Raw genomic sequence first — 19,446 nt, forward strand, 5'->3', positions numbered from 1 at the left:
TAGAACCCAGTCTTGCTCTTTAGATTTCTAAAATTGAAATAAAATTCAGTATAAATATATAATCATTTATTATTTCCTTGAACTGCATTTAAAAGGTACTTAGTCTGTATTGGCTGCTTTTCACCTTTTTCTGATATGACTTTTTTCTGCCCTCTATGTCCCACAAGGATGGGGTGTTGTTTGTTGTTTGCCACTGTGTTGTCTGATAAAGCTGCTGCTCTTTTACATTCATCAGTACTTCCTGCTATCAGTTGTTTCCCTGACAAACATCTCAGAAATGATGAATTATGTGACCAGCTTCCTCTGTAACTAATGTCATAAGAAGATGAGTGATGCATCTCTTCATTATCAGTAACTTAAACTTTTTTGTGTTCCTCATCCATGAACCAATGAGTCTGTTCATTTGGCTACCGGGATGTAAAAAACACCAAGTTAGTCTCCTCCAGCCTCAAAATTCTGCATGTATTTTGTGCAGATTATTGGAAAGTTAACATGAGCTTCATTGGAAGTATTCAGCTTTGATGAAAGATCTTGACAACCATGCCCTTGGGAGCAGTTATACTGGGCCTGCTTAGGACATTTCTTTCTACAACTATATCAGAAGGAAAAAGTCTCCTGACAGTGTTCCCTAAGTAAAAACATGACATGATTCTGTGATGACAGCTTCACATACAGTTCTTGCAATGCAAAGCTGGATCTAGTCTGGTCCTGGTGGTCTGCAGAGAAGGCTGGAGGATAGAATAGCATGTTAATGCTAAGTGCTCACACTGGTAGGGCTGGCTGCAGCATTCAGAAATATGTGAGCTTCTGTCCTACAGTACATATGTAGCATGGACAAGATTTTGACTTCATTTCCTTGGTTCTGTATAATTACACCTTTATAATCCCACCAGTGAGACCTTTGAGCACCTTCAGTCCCAAAGTGCTAAATGTACCTAGAATCTGGCCCTGCTTCCTTGTATTTCATTGACTTTGATGTAAAATGTCCCTGCAAACAATTCCCACTTTGCAGTTAGTAAAAATCATGAATTCCTGTATTTATGTATAATGCAGTAAAAATTGATAGTAAAAATTTAATAGTAAAAATTGATAAACAATAAACCTAGAAACTGGGAATCTAGAATAATTTGCAAACAAACATAAATTAAACAGAAACAAAAGGAAGCAAACACAGCTGAATTTTTCCTTATCTCTGTAGATGTATGGTTCATTAGGCATACTGTCCAAATAAATTTTAAATGTGTAAATATGACAAGTGTAAATATGACAAATGTAAATATATATTTTTATTTTAAATATAAATGTATATTGTTTCTGTGAATTAGTAGCTTCATGAAAGTATGCACTGGTCACATTGCAAAAGACTTCTAAAAAATATTTGGCTGTTTTTCTTTGTCTTATGAGTACTGCCAATCTTCAGATTTAGCTGATAATCACTTAGGTTGCAAAATACCTCAGTGATAATTGAGTCAAATTTATGACTGAACACCACCATGTCAACTAGACCATGGCACCAAGTGCCCCATCCAGTCTTTCCTTAAACACCTCCAGTGATTCCATCACCTCCCTGGCAGCCCATTCCAATGTCTACTCACCTTTTCTATGAAGAAAATCTTCCTATTGTTCAGCCTAAACCTTCCCTGATGCAGCCTGGTGCAATGTCTTCTTGTCCTGTCCCTTGCTACCTGGGAGAAGATAACCACCTCCAGCTGGCTACAACTTCCTTTCAGTTTTAGGAAGTAATAAGGTCATCCCTGAGCCTTCTTTTCTCCAGGCTAAACAACCCCAGATCCCTCAGCTGCTCCTCACAGGACTTGTTCTCCAGACCCTTCACCAACTTCATTGCCCTTCCCTGAACTTGTTCCAGCACCTCAATGTCCCTCTTGTACTGAGGGGCCCAGAACTGAACACAAGATTCAAGGTGTGGCCTCACCAGTGCCGAGTAGTGGGGGAAAATCTCTTCCCTAGTCCTGCAGATGACGATATTCTTGACACAGGCCTGGATGCTATTGGCTTTCTTGGCCATCTGGGCTGGCTCACGTTCAGCCAGCTGTTGACCAACATTCCCAGTCCTTTTCCACAGGGTGGCTTTCCAGCCACTCTTCCCTCAGCCTCTAGAACTGTCTGGGGTTGTGTAGGACCCAGAACTTTGTCTTGTTGTACCTCCTGCTGTTGGTCTTGACCCATCAATCCAGCCTGCCCATTCCTCTCTGCACAGCCTTCCTACCATCTAGCATCCCAACCCAAGTTGGTGAATTCCTCTGTGAATTTGCTAATGGTAGACTCAACCCCCTCATGCAGATCATCAATAAAGATATTGAAGAGGACTGGGCTGATCTCTGGGAGGCACCATTGGGATGGATGTGACTGGATGCCAAGTGGATGCGGCACCACTCATCATCCACATCAGAGATGAATCATTATCTCTTCCCTAACCCTTTTTTAAAGTATAAATTCTCCTGTGTATTTCTTTTGTGGTGACATTTTCTGACCTAATGTGACATGCTGGCATTCCAGCCATATGTCTGTTTGACCTTATGAACTTTTCAGTTTATATTTCACCAGCAGGCTCCAATTAATTTACATAAACAAGCTTTCTGTTACTGCTTTATCTACCACTTTCTTGAAGAAAAAGAAAATTATCTATAGATTCACACAGGAATGAATGCACACACTCTTGTGGACACACACACACACCTACACACACACACACACACACAATTTAATTGAGGAGGCAAGGCATACTTCACTTTGAATTCATTCAACACACTCTCACTGCTTCTATGAGTAGCTCAAGATTTTGATGGAGGCAATGGTTTTCATTTCAGGGCCCGCACATCTAAGCTGTTTTGCACGTAATTACCTAATACAGTAAGGGTGCAGAACAGGTGCCTTCTCTCATTTGGCATCTGCTTCCTTATCAGACTGAAGTTCAGCTACTGAAGCTGGAAGACATTTTGGACTTTGGTAAAAGTCCAGCAACTCTAAATGTCAAGGGAAAAAAATATAAAACGTATTTAGGAAATTGTTTTTCTGTAACACTAACACAGATTTTTGTAGCCACCAACTTCTCTGATTATGTCTCTAATTTATTACCTCCTTACTGCTGTACATCATCAGGCTCAGATGTTAATGAATTTACCTGGTATAACCTCTACACAGCATAGAAACTTGATTCCCACTTTGTTGAGAAGAAACTGAGACATAAGTGACCTGCCAAAGGTCATACAGGGAGAGTGAGGCAGAGCCAGAAATTCAACCCATAGTGCCTGACTTTTCAGAGAGAGCTTTAAAAGAAATATGAGCTTTTCCTTTTTTCAGCTCGTGTATCTTTTTTAAAAGTCAGTAATTTCTAGGTGGAATATCTAAAGTTTCAAACATAAATATGTATTTGTGAGTTCTTTCATAAATATTTGCTTTTCAGCTACTTCTTCATCTGCTGACTTGATGCTTCTTTTGAGACTTTTGTTGATGTTTTCTCTGCATCGTAAAATACATTCCTCAAAGTGGCAATACCACTTGTAAAAATAATCTTCCTATGTTTTACTTTTTAATTTATAAACTGGCATGAATATCAGTTTCTTGGAACAGTTAGTTTTTTAACCTTAAATAGGCAAACACATACGGATATTCATGGAAGTATTATTGTTGTAAAAATCTTATAGTATATAATTACCAGAAAAATTTCTTCCACTTTTCTTTCAACTCATTACTCTTTACAACCATTGTGAAACTCTGTTATACAGTCACTGAAATTTTATTATGCTATCTATATCCTTTTGGTCTACTGAAGATTAATGGAAGTCAACTGTCTTATTACCTTTCTAAGTGAGACATGATTATGCTTCATTCAGGAAGGTTGACTACTTTTAAATCAAGACATTTGCCTTTTTTTAAAGTGTTCCCATCTGATCTCTAAAAAATGGTATCTAATGCTTTACTTAAAAATAAGTTAGGCTAATTGTTTTATAATCTCTGTAATACTCATAGGATTTTGCCTTAATTAAGACATTAAACTAGTCCATTCTCAGTCACCAGAAGTCTCTGTTGAATATTGATTCAATGGTCTCTTTTAAAAACTTCCACTAAAATTTTCATTGGATAGTTAGTACAGCTGTCTTTAGAAACCCTGCATGTGACAGAACATCCCCTTATTCCTGGCTCATTTTACTGTAATAGAATGTTTGAGGTTTTAAAGAGCTATTGTCTATGAACAGAGATACAGACATGGAGATCCTGTCACATGAAGCAGCTGAAAAGCAAAGGATTTGAAAGGGATATGAAGCTTAGATCAGCCCCTCTCCTCTTGTCCTGCTTTGTCCTGCAGTTATTGTAACTTATTGTAGAGAAATTCACTCTACTCTTGGCCATTTGGTGCTATTCACAGCCGTCGACAGAGCTGTCAAACAAACCACTTTGTTGTGCTCTGTGTGATATATTCTGAGGCTTCTTCATGAAATAGATGATCTTGCTCTTCTGGAGCATGTGCACTTATTTTTTTCCCTAGAAATTTCAATCCAGTACAAACAATTTTTGACTCATCCGTGATATAAGAATCTTGACTGTTGGGATGGGGGTTCCTGATATTCAGCATCTCAAGTGAAGCTGTTGAGCCTAAGCCAGCTGAGCTGCCAGAAGTTTGGAAATCCTAGCCTTGCCAGCCTGACTGCTGTGCATAATGGAATAGCTCATATGCTGAAGACATTTGCAAAAGAACAGAAATATAGTAACCCCCAGACAGCTATGAAAACTACCCTGCATCCTTATAACTCATCCTGCAGATGATACAGGAGGGACTTGCTTAGTATCGTATAACAAAGTTGGAAGGAGGGATGGTGAAACTGAAGGAGACATAATCTAAATGGTCTTGACACTGATGGAGAAATTCTGCATAGAAGCTGATACTGATCTTTTTTTTGTGTCAAGTTCAATAAACCAGTGATGTATTTTTGGTCAAAATGACAATAAATACAATTATTGGGTAGCAGCAGCTGACTTTCTGATTATGCACTCTCTCACCAGTTTTTCTGCTATCTGGAAATAGCTGGGGAAAGACTTTTATGATCATCAGTGTTGATAAAATATTAAGTATCTTTGAACCATTGAATTTTCTGTGTTTAAAAATGAAATTAATTATTAAATAATTATGTATTTAAGATATCATATTAAAAAGATACACCACAGGAGTTATGCTCAATCTGATGAGCTTTACAGCAGAAATGCCCTTGGACAAAATGATGAGCTGCAGTGCTACTCATAATATATACATATAGATTGTCATTTTAGTTATGACTCTGGCCTTTGAATAGAAAACTGACACCTTTGCTTCTGAGTGATGAGCAGAGATGTCTCCCTCCAGCTCTGTTGGAAAATCCAGCGCTTACATTCTCATTTTAGTCACTATTATTGTTTTTGTTGCTTTTATTATTAGAATTATAATTGTATTAGTTCTTCAGAATGAGGACTACATGCCTTTGTAAGAACTTGAAGTGACCCAGCTATGAACCCACCTTAGAAGCACTTTCAAAGCAGAGAAGCAAGAGCCAAAGGCTATTCCAGAGAGACCCGTGTTCAGCTTGGCCACAATTACCTTTTCTATGAAACTGAAGTCTGCAGGTGGAGACCAAGAGTCCAGATCCCAAAAGCTGAGGAAATTCAAACCTAAGCATCCAGCTGCTGTGGAAGGTGCTTTTTTGGTCTCTCTGTAAGAGGTAAGCTGAGGGCAGGATTGCTTGGAAATTGCTGGGAACAGGGTAGAAAGCCCAGCTCTCACATGCTGAGCAGATTCTTTGAAATTATCCTCTATGACTTATAGAGGGAAAATCGAAAAAGAAATCTCCAGTATTAAACTGAAGAAGTCCACTTCAGGTATCTAATTCTCATTTACTTATCATATTATTTTCTCCTTTGTTTCATTTCTCTCATATACCTGTAAAGTCTTTTTGACTCCTCCTAAATACTTTGTCTGTTATTTACTAGTTTTGCTCATTTCCAATTCATACATTGTACTCTTAAATATGGAAATTGATTTATTTTCCCTTCCTATAGTAAATATATTTTTTTCATATTTGCAGCCATAGGATTTTATTCTCATTTCTTGCCAAGTTGCATCTGTGCTTGCTCCTATGTATTCTTTCTTCCTTTCTTCTCAAAAATCTAGTGCCTTTTTTCTATTACTTTTATTTTTCTCCAAGTTTCCTCTTTTTTTTTTTTTTTTTTTAAAGTGTCTTTTATTCTGAGAGGCAGAACCTGTTTTTCCTTCCAAGATACAAGCTACAGGATTGTAGCAAAGATTCATTTGGACAATTCAAGTTGGTTAGCTCCACACATAAAATTTCTCACCCACAACTTTTGCAGCCTGCCTTGCCTCCTGCCGTCTGACAAGTTTCCTATGTTAGAGAAAAAACATAATCCTTGCCTGAAAGGCATGCATTAACTGTACCTGAGTAAAATTCATGTAGGTCAGGAATCACAACTTGACCATTCCTGCTTTATAATAGCTCAAAATGTGTGGGGACATCTTCCTTCACTTGAAACCTTTAGCTGACAACTGGAACAAATTCCTAGTTACATGGTTAATTTCTCCTGTGCTTTGATTAGGAGGATAATAAACTGTCAGTCATGCTCATAGTACCTTTGACTTGACATACAAAGCTGCCTTTTCTGCCCCCCTGGAAATTTGGTAACTCATCCAGTGAGAAACCAAGCAAAAGGGCACGCTTTCTCTAATGTGAGAAGTCTTAGCAAGCCCATAACTACTTCTTTACCCAGCACACAAAAGTCACAGAGTCCCTTCTGTACTGCAAAGCGGCAACAAAATATGTGAACAAACTCTTATCAAAGCAAGAGATTTTTAAAACAGCCTTTAGGTGAGACAGAAAAAGACCCATGCCAGTGTCTGTCTCCCAGGTATACGTGAAAGAGAGAATAAGGCTTGCTCTGCATGTGCATATACAGAAAGGTTATGTAGCAAGGGAGAGACTTGCCTTATATCACTTTCGAGAGCAGTTCCCCCAGGAATCACAGCTCTTTACTAAACAATGGGACAAAGTGCATCAGCAAACAAGCCTGCTTTGCCCTTGGTCTCTACCATTGCAGATTTTGGTTCCTGCAGGAAGATCAAGCCCCTCTGCTAGCTGGGGAGTGCAACCACACTGCACCCACAGAGCTGCACTGAGGCTGCTTCTTAGCTCAGGAGCTTCCCTGCTTTCATCTGCTTGGTACAAGTCAGCACTCTCTACAATCACCCACACAGAGACACTGGATTTGTCATTATTCTGGATTTCTGCTTCCTTTCTGTAGAGATTATGGGGAGCCTAATGGTTTGGGACCTAGAGTGGAAAGGTGATGGGATAGATTAGGCAGAGGAGGAGGAGAATGGCTGCACATGTGTTCCCACAGGCGCTCTGTAAGTCCCCCAGGGAGGTTTCTGTCAATACTCAGGCCGTGGCAGTTCAACACCAAAGGACTTTTCCCAATCTGGGTGCAAGCAGAAAATTTGCTGAGATAGACTGGATATGCTAGGACCCAAATCAGTACTGAAAAAGTATATTTACTGCACAGCCTTGGCCTGCCTTTCATGATATGTTATTTTGAACAATGGCTCCAGCCATGTCATGGTCTCCTCTTTCTCACACCTGAAACTTCCCCCAGGAGGCAATCACAAAATTTGCTTTAACAGGGCTATTTCCCAATGACTTGGCTATACATGTGGTCTCTTACATAGAGGCAGTGGAGTTTTATCTTTGTGACGTCTGATTCTGTCCTGAGTTTGACTGAGTTTGACGTGGGAGAAAATTAGCTCCTTTTAGGTTCTCAGAATGCACTTACAAAAAGCTGCAGCAGAAAAACTGGAATTAATTGAATACCAAGTGCTATTAAACCTTCAGCTTGATTACACACAGACCAGTACAAGTTAAAAGGACATCACAGCTGTTGGATTGTAACTATTAATGTGACATAAAGGAAATGAAATGAGATCACCAGTGTTACTCAAATGAAATCTAATGCTGTTTTCATGATGCATTATCAGGTTGGACAATTGCTTGGTGGCTAATAGAGCAATTTCAGCACCCAAGCTCTTGACCAAACTAGTTATAGTGCTCAGGTTTCCCTATGCCATGTGAACACCTACAAAATGATTGCACCCTGTAATTCTCTATTCAGAGATGAAATATTGCAGAGGACCTGGTCTCATCTCTGTGCAGAAACAGTGGCAGTGTTGGTTTCCCTGTGCAGGCTTAGAGGGTTTTAAGTTGGCTGCTAACTTGCAGACCTAGACATGGTTTCACATGAGAGATTTGCAAGTTCAAGGGTGTCATTCCAAGACGTCTGGGGTAAGTGGGGATCATTTGTGCAATGTGTAAACTTTTAACCACCTCACAGATTTTGTAACACAGGAGTAGCTGCTAGGTTATTTCTACATGGGTAAGTGTAGTGCCTTCTAAGGATTCAGCAACCAATCAATCATGCCAGATATATGAGTATAGCCTCTTACCTCTCCAAGAGTTCGTGGCATCCATCCATTAGGCTTCTGGAGGAGGCTGTACAAGATCAGCTGGTGCTAAGCAAGCCTAGCAAAGAGTCATAGCACTCAACCTCGATTTGCCACTGTTTTGTCTGTGTTTAAGTGCCTACCTTACATTTGAGTTTCCTCAACTTAAGGAAATTTGAATACTTGTCTCCTGTGCTCAAAGAATATCCTAACTATGGTACAAGCAGCAACAGCCTCTGGGTGTAACTCAGCGCACTTTTGGGGTTGAAGAAGAAAGCTGTTAAGAAGAGTCTTGTAGACTTACACTTAGGAACGTCCAGGAAAAGAAGGTACCTACCATTTTAATCTACTCCTGTGATTATTTTTACTATTTTATGCAACATAAAAATGCATTGCAACTACTTTTATTTATCAAGTTACTTAATATTTTGTGCAATTGTTATTCAGATCCACTAAAATTGATTAAAAATAGAAATCTGAATTGTTTAGGTAGCTGAAAGCCTTGGGAAGATGTCTGCATAGTTATATTCTGTATTTCTTTTAATATCTAGGTGTCAAAAGTCAAAATGAACATGACAGCTGTGAAATACTCAACATCAATTGACAGCGCTTTAAAATAAAGCCTGTATGGCTTTGCAAAGGAAATTTTGCTGAATCTTGAATATAAATGAACCTGTATAACTAGCTCTGCTTGTTCCTCTTTTGTTATCAGTGAACAGAATGGCAGGCCACTGTGACAGGGAAGACCGCTTGCATAAAGGTGGAAACTTTAGAGCCCAGGAAAGAAATATAGTCAGACTTTTTATCTCATCAGCACTAAGTGGAAGTTTCTTCTCCAGTTAATTCTCGGGGCACTTCAGAGCAAATTGATTAAAATGAGCCTGAAGGTGTAATAGTAGCTGCCCATTGTATGGGATATGCATTGCTAATTACTACTGATGGAAATGATAATTACTTGTGGCTACCTCTTGGAAGAGTAGACTTACCATTCACTTAAAAAAAAAAAAAGAAAAAAGACGTTATTTCCTTCATCTCCTTGGAGCAGGCTGGCTGTTTCAATGCATACCAAATGTGAAGTTTTTAAGACAAATGATTATTTCACTTCACTAACCTTATAGGTTTGGGCTGCATCTTTGCAAGACACTCTGCTGCTACACAGCCATTCAGAGTAAAAAGGCTTTTTCTCTGTTCCTATAAAGCTGTATTACTGGTGGAGCTTTACAGAAAAGCTTACAACAACTGGAACAATTTTCTGAAGATGAAGTTAGTAACAGTGCTGCTTTTAGTTCCACCTCTTATGAAATGCCTATAACTTCTTTTCCATATAGTAGGGAATTGTAAATTAATTCTTATGTCTCCATGGGTTTGAAATGAAAACGAAGCCTTCACAGTTCAGTGAAGTGGAAGGTCTTTCATCAGAAGAAAATCAGCCAAGGAATTGGATGGCAAAGACCTCATACATTACAAAACAGTTGTTTGCAATTAAGGCCAGGGGTAAGATGTGCATGATTCTGTCATGTTTCCTTTTGTCTATTTATTCAGCCTGAGGCATAACATCAGATGGCTTGAAGTAGCATTGTTTCCTTGTCATATGCTATGTTTTTCTGTACATTATGTATACTGTATATGTACTGTATCAAAGGACTACAATCTGCTCAAAATATAGATGTTTCATATCCTGATCAATAATCAGGACACTTTCTCAAAAGCATTAACATTCTAAAGCAGTGAGCACTGCTGCTGAGGGGAAATTATTTTGGAGGTTGTTCAGGACTCATGTAGGAATCACAAGGATGTCAGCAGAGCTAATTTCCTTGTACCACAGCCCTTTTCTGTGGTCACAGTGGTAAAGACAATGACAGCCTGTGCTGATATTTCTCTTTCTGTCTCACAAGCCATACATTTCAGAGAGAGCTGTGGATCACTGTTCACCATGGGAAAAAGCTTTGAAATGAATAAGAAGATAATGGAGTCAAAGTTGGAATGAAAGTAAGCTCGACATAAACTAAAAAGAGTCCAGTAGTTTGGTCACCATCAGCTCCTAAAGTCATGCCATGCTGCTGCCAGTTTTACTAAAAATCTCAGAACAGCAGGTAATCTTATTTACCATATGCTAAGCACGGTGCAGCAGATGGACCATGGCATTCTAGTCTTTTCTGTGCTTTCCTTGCACTTGTCAATTCAAGCCCTGGGAAAAAGGCTGGTATCCAGATTGATAACACATGGATGTTCTCTAAGGGCTTGACTCTTTCATCAGTGCATTATTGCAGAAAGGACTGAAAATCCCTTCTCTATAAATATAAATGAAGTTAGGGATAGTTGGTGGCTCTGAAGATGGTTTATTATGTCTGTCTTAAAGTTGTCAGAAGGTAAGTCAGTCTTTAAAGAACAGATTAGCCAGAGCTGATCAGCTGGTAGAAGAGTGCTATGGAATATCACATGTAAAGTATCTCCTCAAATAAACTAATAAACAAAGGAAATCTCAACTTATAGGCACTGATGATGGTTAGTCTGGGCACATGCCTGTTTCACTAGTATGCATGAGCCTTCAGTAACAAAATTAAGTCTTTATAATGCAATCTGGGACTCACTGGATCTTATATTATTGAGTTTTAGATTGTTTTTTTCTTTGTGAAGTAAATTTTATGTGGCAGACTCTAAATTAAATAGAAAACTAATAACAGTGTAGCTAAGTAGACAGTTGGTGTCCTCAGAATTGAGGAGTACAACAACAAAAAATGTCTGAGATTACTATTAAAATCACTTTTAAAGATTTACCTGAAGTCCTTGTCTCTGTAAACAAGCTCTTTCAAAAGTGAAATTTATCATAATTTATTCTGCTTCTACAATCTTTTACAAATCTGAGGACCTGCACAGGGGCCTTCAATAAGTATAAAGTCTTGTGGCGAGTATTTTTTCAAGAAACTAATTAGACAGTCCATAGCATTTTCGAGGTGAGTTAGGAAGGAAGATAAAACTTCTGTTACCATATCTTTATGCATACTCTCAGATTTTAAAGGTACTATCAAAATTTCTCTGATTCACTTTGCAATCTATTCTAGTAAAATGATAACATAAGAAAGCTTAGAGGACAGCTTGGGAACACCTCTTCAGTGGGTTCAAGGTATTTTTGGCTAAGTACAAAGAAGAGGAAGGCACTCAGTGCTGTTACCTCTGAAGCCTATCCTCTCCCATTGGAGACATCCAATGACTGCCAACCATTCAAGCATGGAAATGTCTTTGTGTTTTCTTTGTTTCAGTATCCTGCACAAAGCTTTAATTACTGGCCACTACTAGTGGCAGATCCTGATTTGAAAAGATGTTTGGTTTAATCCAGAAGAGATTTAGTGACATTACTCATCTTTTTAAACTGGTTAGTTTTCTGCCTGCCTAGTGAACTGAAGTAGCTCCACATGGAAGGTAATCATGAGAGTCAGTGCAAAGGAGTGGGAAAGAAAACATTGTATGAGGACAGAGACTGGGACCTTGGCAGGTATGAGCTGGGTTGTCTTAAACTGCCATGGGATTGTAGACTCCTTTTACACACCTGGTTTCTAAAGTTATTTTTACACAGGAAAGAAATAGCATTTTGTCCCGTTTTAAATGAAAGCAAAGACACCACTCCCTGTAATATTCAACTTCTGTTCTCCCCTTCATGAAGGAAGGTCCTTTGTGAACACCCTGGTCTCTGTGGTCATCTCAGTCTGTACTGAAACTAGCAGCAGTGATCTGTAGCACTGCCATTAATGAAAGATCTCTCCTATTACAGGGTTCCAGTAAGTTGAACAGGCTCCCAGCATGAGTTAAATCAACTATCCAGGGAGTAAATATGTGCCCTGTAGTGCTTCCATACCCTGGGTTGGAGCAGTGGCTGGACTGGCTTATGACACTGGGGTTCCACTTTCTTTGTGTTCTGTACAACGCTAAACCAAACGGCAGTACTCGATAAGAACTAGATGTATTAGAGAGATTTTTCACAGGGTCACAGCATAGCTGAGGTTGGAAGGGAAATGGAACCCCCACTGTTCAAGCAGAGACACCCAAAACCAGTTGCCCAGGACAGTGTACAAATGACATTTGAAGATCTTTAATGATGGAAAATCTGCAACTTCTTTGGGCAGCCCATGTGCCATTGCTTTACCTGCACAGGATAAAAGTGTTTCCAGATGTTTAGATGGTGGTCCTGTGTTTTTAGCTTGTGGCCATCACCTTTTAAAAATCTTGGACTATTACAATGAAACATGTTGTTAAAAAGGGTGTGTCTTTTTTATTCTTAGAGACTGTGACAAAAAAAAAAGGAAAAAATCCATTTACATAGGGTATATGCATTTCCCTCATATCTATTCCACTTTCCTGAAGAAAATGCTGTATAGTTGGTTAATGGTAAATGAATCTCTGATCTCCAATTATCAATTCTTTATTTATCTATGTACTAATTTTCAAAAATACAATTTCAAATTAATCTCTGATAATCCATTATACTGCAAATTGTTGTCCTATGCATTTTAAATAGCAGCTGGGATAATCTGATAAAAATACACAGCAATATTGGCTGTTCTAATCCAAACATTTACCAGAGCTGTGAGCCTGTAATTTTAGGGTACAGAAAATAGGAAATATCCAATGTCTTTAGAGAACTTAAATGCCACAAGTTAACAGCTGCAACTTCATGTAGCTGTGCATCACTCTGAAATCATAATCTCAAGTTAAGAATGCTCTTCCCAGACTGAACACTCATGATCAATTTGAATAGAAATGATTCACTCAGAATTTGGGAAGCAAAGCAAAGATGTTGAAGTGAATTATTCAGAAATTACTTTTGAAGAGGAAAGTAATATAAGGTCAGGACTTCACAAAGTGGTTATGAACACTTAGGCAAAATCCTCATTAACCTAGGAGAATGCTTTGGGTGATGTGTTGTATCTATATATTATGAATCAGTTTTGAAATTTTCTCTTCACTGGGTTGTGTCAAATAGACTTGACAACATTGCATTGAAGGCTTAGTGAAAGTGAATCGGACTCTTGCTCTTTTAGTCTTCTTAATATACATTATAATGCCTTTGAACCCTCTTTCCTCCCCTGCTGTTCCTGACTATTCTTCTGTGCATTTTTGAACTGGATTTGTCAACCAGATTTGTCTAAGATATAGCCTAAATTTACCCACGTCTCTCCAAAATTGCAAATGATAAGCTGGAGTTAAGCCAGTTGACTTTAACAGGAATATGCGTAGTCATGCCTGGTAGATCACAGTCTCTGTGGCTCTTCTGATCAATGCAGAGATATTAATTTCAAATGCATATTTTGTGCTTGGAAGTAACTTCGACCTAACTAATTTGTCCCTTTCATTGAAAATATATCTCAGCCTTCAGTCAGTTTGTAGCCAGGACCATATGAAGTATCACCCAAGGTATCACCCAAAGCCGCCTGGAATCTGTCTGCCCACCTGAAGACCATGAAAATGTTAAATTGGATAAAAACTTCCTGTTCAACTCTATTAGATAAGTTAAATATCTGTCTTTTTTGTCTGGAAGAAGCCAAGATAAATGGCTCTTATACAGGGAAACAGTGAGTTGTATTGTAGCTACTGCAGAGAATTTCACATATGCTCTGCCGTGTTGTGCTGGCACAGCTCCGATGCAGCATGAAGAAAGGGCACATTGCTCACACTGTTAGCACATATGATTAAACATACAGCAAGACAAGAAGCAGTCTCTCAGAAGAGTTTTAAAAACCACTTATTTAGAAAAACCAATGCTTCCAAATCGCTGAACAAAATAAACAGCCCATGGGGAACACTTGATCTTATAATCTGAACTACCAGCCACTCTGCTGCCATAGCCCAGAACACTCAGATGTTCTGGATACCTTCCAAAATTTTTGTCTCCATCAATCTCTAGATGGTGGTTTTAAAGTGGTTGGTTTTTTTTATTTTCTTCACTTCTTTCTTTTTTTTTTTTTTCCTTCTTGTTTTAAAATACTTTTAAATTTGCTTTCATTGTTTTTTTCTTATGGAGCTCTAAGAGCCATAAAACATATAATGCATGAAAATATTAATTTCCTGAACTAATTTCTTGTCACTTATTGAATGGCAACATGAGCTATATGTTTATCCCATTAATAACAATACTCTGGTTGCTTTCTTCAGAGCAGATGCATGCATTACCAGATGAAAGCGAAGGTGTCCCAGCTGTTTTCTATGACTTCTGAAGCATCACCACCTTTTGGTAATGAAATCACCAAAACCTTTCTTCTGATTTTGTTCATCTGTCTGTTTTTTTGGTTTTAATGGGGACTCTGCTTTTTTGATATACTTGGTTACAGTAGGCTTTTGCAGTCATGCTTTAACCTCATGAGCAACTGCATTAATTATTGCAAAGTGCCACAACAAAGAGCAACAATGTTCTTTGAGGTGTGCATTACACCAGACTCCTAGAAGGGTGAGCTTTTTAATAAACCCCGCCTTGCCACTTTTCTCAACTGTCTATAAACGAAGCTTACCTGAGCAAATCTCTCTCACACATACTTATGACTGTCTGTGCTAAGGGACCACACTAACATACATCAAGCAAAGGTGAAAAGCCATTGCACATATAGGTAATTTTAATCCATTCCATTTTTAAATACCACAATAAATTTAATTTTCACAATAAATTAAATAGCCATATTCAGTTTACAAAATAGAATTACTTAGTGTGAAACCAGTATTTACAAACATTGTACACTATGTACACCATGTTTAGCTTTGCTGACACACAAGTATAGAAGAAAAAATTATTTGACCTTTTCTTGACACATGATTGACATGCTACAAGTGACACTATGGTCCATACAATAAAACAATAGTGCAAACTCACCACAGGAACTCTAAAACAATGTAGTTTGTATGAGATAAGATATTCATTTAAAATAATAAGAAAATAGTACTATTCACTCTCGTAAAAATTCAGCACTGTGTTTAAAGTGTCAGTATTCCTTTAGCAATACACATACCAAATATAGCCTCAAGATTATGCTTTCTCACAGCTTTACAGACTTTTAACAAGAATTTTTATGGCATAAAATAATGTTCTGCTTAGATCAATAAGTATGTCACATAAACACTTCACTAAGCGAGAGGAACACTGACCCTTTTTACAGTGTCTGACTTTGTTTCCCTAAATACTTCCTTTCCCTTTATTATTATATCTTAAAAGATGCAACTATATTGACAGTAAATTTATGTTTGTTACTACTCTGTAGAAAAAATCGATCCCACCGTATATTTGGTCACACACTGCATTATGTACACGTATGCATGAAAAAAGTTACTTTGCTAGTCGTATCTATGAAAAGTGCATATTTCAGCAGAGGCATCCTATTGCATACCTCAGGTGCAACAGAAAGTGTTGTATGAAGTTTAGGTTAGGGCCAGTTAAATGTCCTCCCCGTTATCTGGTAAAATTTTTGATTAAAAGGATGGAAGAACTTGCGCAATTTGGTAATGACAGAGGTGTCCACCTCTGGATGGATGCGTCCCTTGCTACCCGCCAGGCACTTGTTAAAGACAATGTTAAATCGCAAGCAGTAAAACCCTCTGGTGGCATTGAAGTATAAATTGTACTGACTTATCCTCGGAGGAAGATTTAGGAACTTCTCAACCAGCTGGAGTTCTGGCAGTGGTTCTGTGATGAGCCGGTCTCCATCCACAATATGAAACTGCTCGATTGGGAAGTATTTTAACCACCTCTCCAGATGTTTTGTGTAGATGCTGGTTCTCACTGCCTTGTACTTAGTGTTCACTTCGCAGGTATTAGGATCAATTGCCAGCTTCTCAAATTTGTAGTAAGTTTTGTTCTTTCTTTCCTTGCCTTCCAGCACCTGAGTGTAATCAGAAATAGCTCTTGTGGTAGGTTCCCTGACAATGATCAATAATTTGATAGATGAGTTCATTTTGTAAATCCTTTCAGGTACTTCCTCGGTGATAAAATACGCGGGGCTTTTCTCAATTGTTATTTGATGAGGGTAAGAAAAAGGCATTTTTTTCCGGTACCACTCAATTCCCTTGGCATAGTTTTCATCATTGTCAAAGAAGTGAATCTCTTGAGAAGCTTTGACCACTGCAGGGTGAAGGTTCAGCATCTCCAGTAGTGCTCGGGTGCCTCCTTTCCGCACCCCAATGATAATGGCCTTGGGAAGCTGCTGAACCAGATTGTGCAGTCGGATTTGTTCCTTAGTGGCATTGCCCTTTCGAAATTCATGGAGCAGACCTCGCTTGAACTGCAGGGCTCGCAAGGGGATTTCGTCCTGGCCACGGGGTCCAAAACGACCATCGATGGGGCAGAGGGGCTGCAGTCTGCAAGAAAAGTAAGAGGTACGTGTAAAAAGAGGATATCTCTCAAGACAAGTTTTATGTGCAAGGGAATCATGCTCTTGGGAACATATTCAAATGTAATGTGATGTGCCCATCTTTCAACTCTTATTTTATTTTGCCAATAGTTAAATAATTGTAAATTTTTTTAATTATTTAATCTGGAGGTTTTTTTGCTCTGATTTAGCTGGGAAATTCCTAACTTGACCCATCTGCCCTTTGCCAGCATAGGAACTAATATTACTGTTCTTGGGTCTTCTTGAACCTTGCCTAAACTTCCACATTCTTCATTATTTTGTGATGGGTTTGGGAGTTTTTAAGGCATTCTAAAATGAACTATATTTGGACATTTTGATCTGAAAATCCAGTTGATTTAAGTAATCTCTTTCCCACACTTTTCTCATTCTAGCCTGAAGTCTTTCCATTGTGTTGATCCAGAGATGGCTTTTTAAGTGAAGAGGAGGAAAAGGGAAAACCAGATTTCTAAGCATCTGGTTAGAAATTTCTCTTTAAATATTTCTCTTCCTCTTTATAATATGCCCAGTGTTTTTCTGCCAGTCAGAACCAGAAAGTTCAAGGTTCTGGTTCAGATAAGGTTAGCAAGGTACAAAAAGAATGGCAAGAAGAGTTTTTAAAAATGCATTTATTGCATTGTTTCATCAATGATTTTCTTATAATCACTCTTGTATCCTTCCACTGAAGGGACTCCTCCCACTGCATTTTGTACTATTCTTTTATATTCAGCTATAATTATTTTCCCTCTTTTCTACTTTCTAATTCTTTGTTTTTGTATCTGATACCACTGGATCCAAGAAGTGGTTCAGTAAGAAAAATGTTAAAACTTTACTTTACACAACCTTGAATAAACTCTCATGTCCACTCTCAAATCAGCACTTTGGACATTATACAGGCCAATGTTTCACTGAAGATCAACTTGGTGTGTACAGAGAGCTTCCAAGGTCCTACAAAAATATTATTACTAATTTTTTGGAGCCATGCTCTCCAAAATTAAGGATATGTAAGAACAAAGGCTGCCTAGGCAATTTTAGTGTGAGCTTGCTGTGCACATATATTATGATACAGTTCTTAAATTACACAGCCACATGCTATTATTTTTCACAGGACCCCTGCCTTAGCCAGTATACCAGATGGGCAATGCTCATTAATAGCTGTTTAGGTATTCAGTATTTATTCTAGTTTCTCAGCATGTGGTCCCTCACTCATTTACTGTATATTATTCAAACCCTGCTTTCAGGACATAATTATTTATTTCTTTGCGGATTTTCCATCCATCACTGCTTGTTGGGGTCTCTAATTTGACACTGATTCTAGGACAATGGATGGTTGGGACAAAGTAAGTCTGATCTCCCTGGCTGACCTGTTAGCTGCTTCCTTGATTATCCAGATGCTGAGAGATATAGCCTGTCCAGACAGAGCCAGGGAAACAATCCATATGACATTGCTGGGTTCACATGAGCTCTAGCTAAGTCCTGCAGACTAATTAGAAAGTGTGATGTAAAGCGAGTTCCTGTTATTTCTTTTCTCAAGTGTCTAGCTTCTTCTATTACTTTGCTCTCTGCCATCTACTGAAAATACCTGACTTGGTGGCAAAGACTGAATTGTTGAAATGCTGCAGTTTGGTCAGACTGTGGTGTGGCTGGTGGGAGCCTTAATGCATCAGCAAGGTGGCAATTAAAAACATAAGAAACAGAAGCTGCAGTTGTTGTCTCTGTTCTCTTCCCTGTCCTTCTGCGTATTTGTTATTTGTTTTCAAGCAAAGAGGATTCCACAACAGCAGTTTCAGACCCATCTCAACTAATTTTATCTCTTGCTCAAAAAGACAGCTAGCACTGCCTTCAGTGTAACACAACAGCTTGTCAAACAGGGTGGTTTCCTTTGAAAATAAATAAATACTCAAGATATCCTCTAGCCTAAGGGAAAAGATTCAATGTTGTTAGAAGTCCTTCCTCAGCCTTTGTATTTCAGGCTTTTTTACTCTTTCCCCCTGATTCTACTCTCTCTAAACAATAAAAGTAACACTTAAAAGATCTTGGCGGTGGTAAGTAAAGGGCAGATCCTCATAGTTTAATCCAAGATGTAACTATTTACTCTTATATTGCAACATGCTGATATTCTTAATTGTCTGAGTAACTTTCCCATTAAATAACAGTTCTCTGCTAAGAAAGAGTATATGGCACTTATTATATCACTGAGTTGCTCTCCCAAAACAGGTAATTTCTCAAGCTGCTACATTAAAACTCAACAATAATTTTTCTTGAGAGAACCCACAATAAGGCAATTAATCCCCAGAACCTGTATTTCTGAAAAGTTTCAGAACAGCTGGAGTAGGTCTGGGCAATCCTAATGAGCTGTCTCACCGGATCCAGAATACTTCCTAATTTTCTTCCAAGGGAGGTGTCACAGCAGCAAAAGATTATAAACCTGGTTCCAGCAGGAGTATTTTGTAGCATGGAAATCAGATGTGGAGGCCCCTGGTACTGCCAGTCAGGGATTCAGGTAACTCAAAGACTAATCCAGATATGCTCAGAATTGCCACACAATCTATTTGAGCTTCTACATGTGAAGCAGATCCATGCACTCAG

General features: G+C 38.5%; 1 protein-coding gene across 6 annotated transcripts in view; it reads right to left on the reverse strand.

Annotated features, from left to right (window-relative positions):
* Positions 1–15,078: 15,078 nt before the first annotated feature.
* HS3ST5 (heparan sulfate-glucosamine 3-sulfotransferase 5) overlaps positions 15,079–19,446 on the reverse strand; it is a 191,081-nt gene continuing 186,713 nt past the window's right edge. For all 6 annotated transcript variants that reach the window (XM_054629564.2, XM_077175212.1, XM_077175215.1 and 3 more), the window contains one exon: positions 15,079–16,828. In XM_054629564.2, the coding sequence (XP_054485539.1) occupies positions 15,898–16,828 (931 nt within the window). In that variant the 3' untranslated portion in view covers positions 15,079–15,897. The remainder of the gene's footprint in view (positions 16,829–19,446) is intronic.

This window comes from Agelaius phoeniceus, chromosome 3, assembly GCF_051311805.1.
Source record: "Agelaius phoeniceus isolate bAgePho1 chromosome 3, bAgePho1.hap1, whole genome shotgun sequence".
Taxonomy (NCBI): domain Eukaryota; kingdom Metazoa; phylum Chordata; class Aves; order Passeriformes; family Icteridae; genus Agelaius; species Agelaius phoeniceus.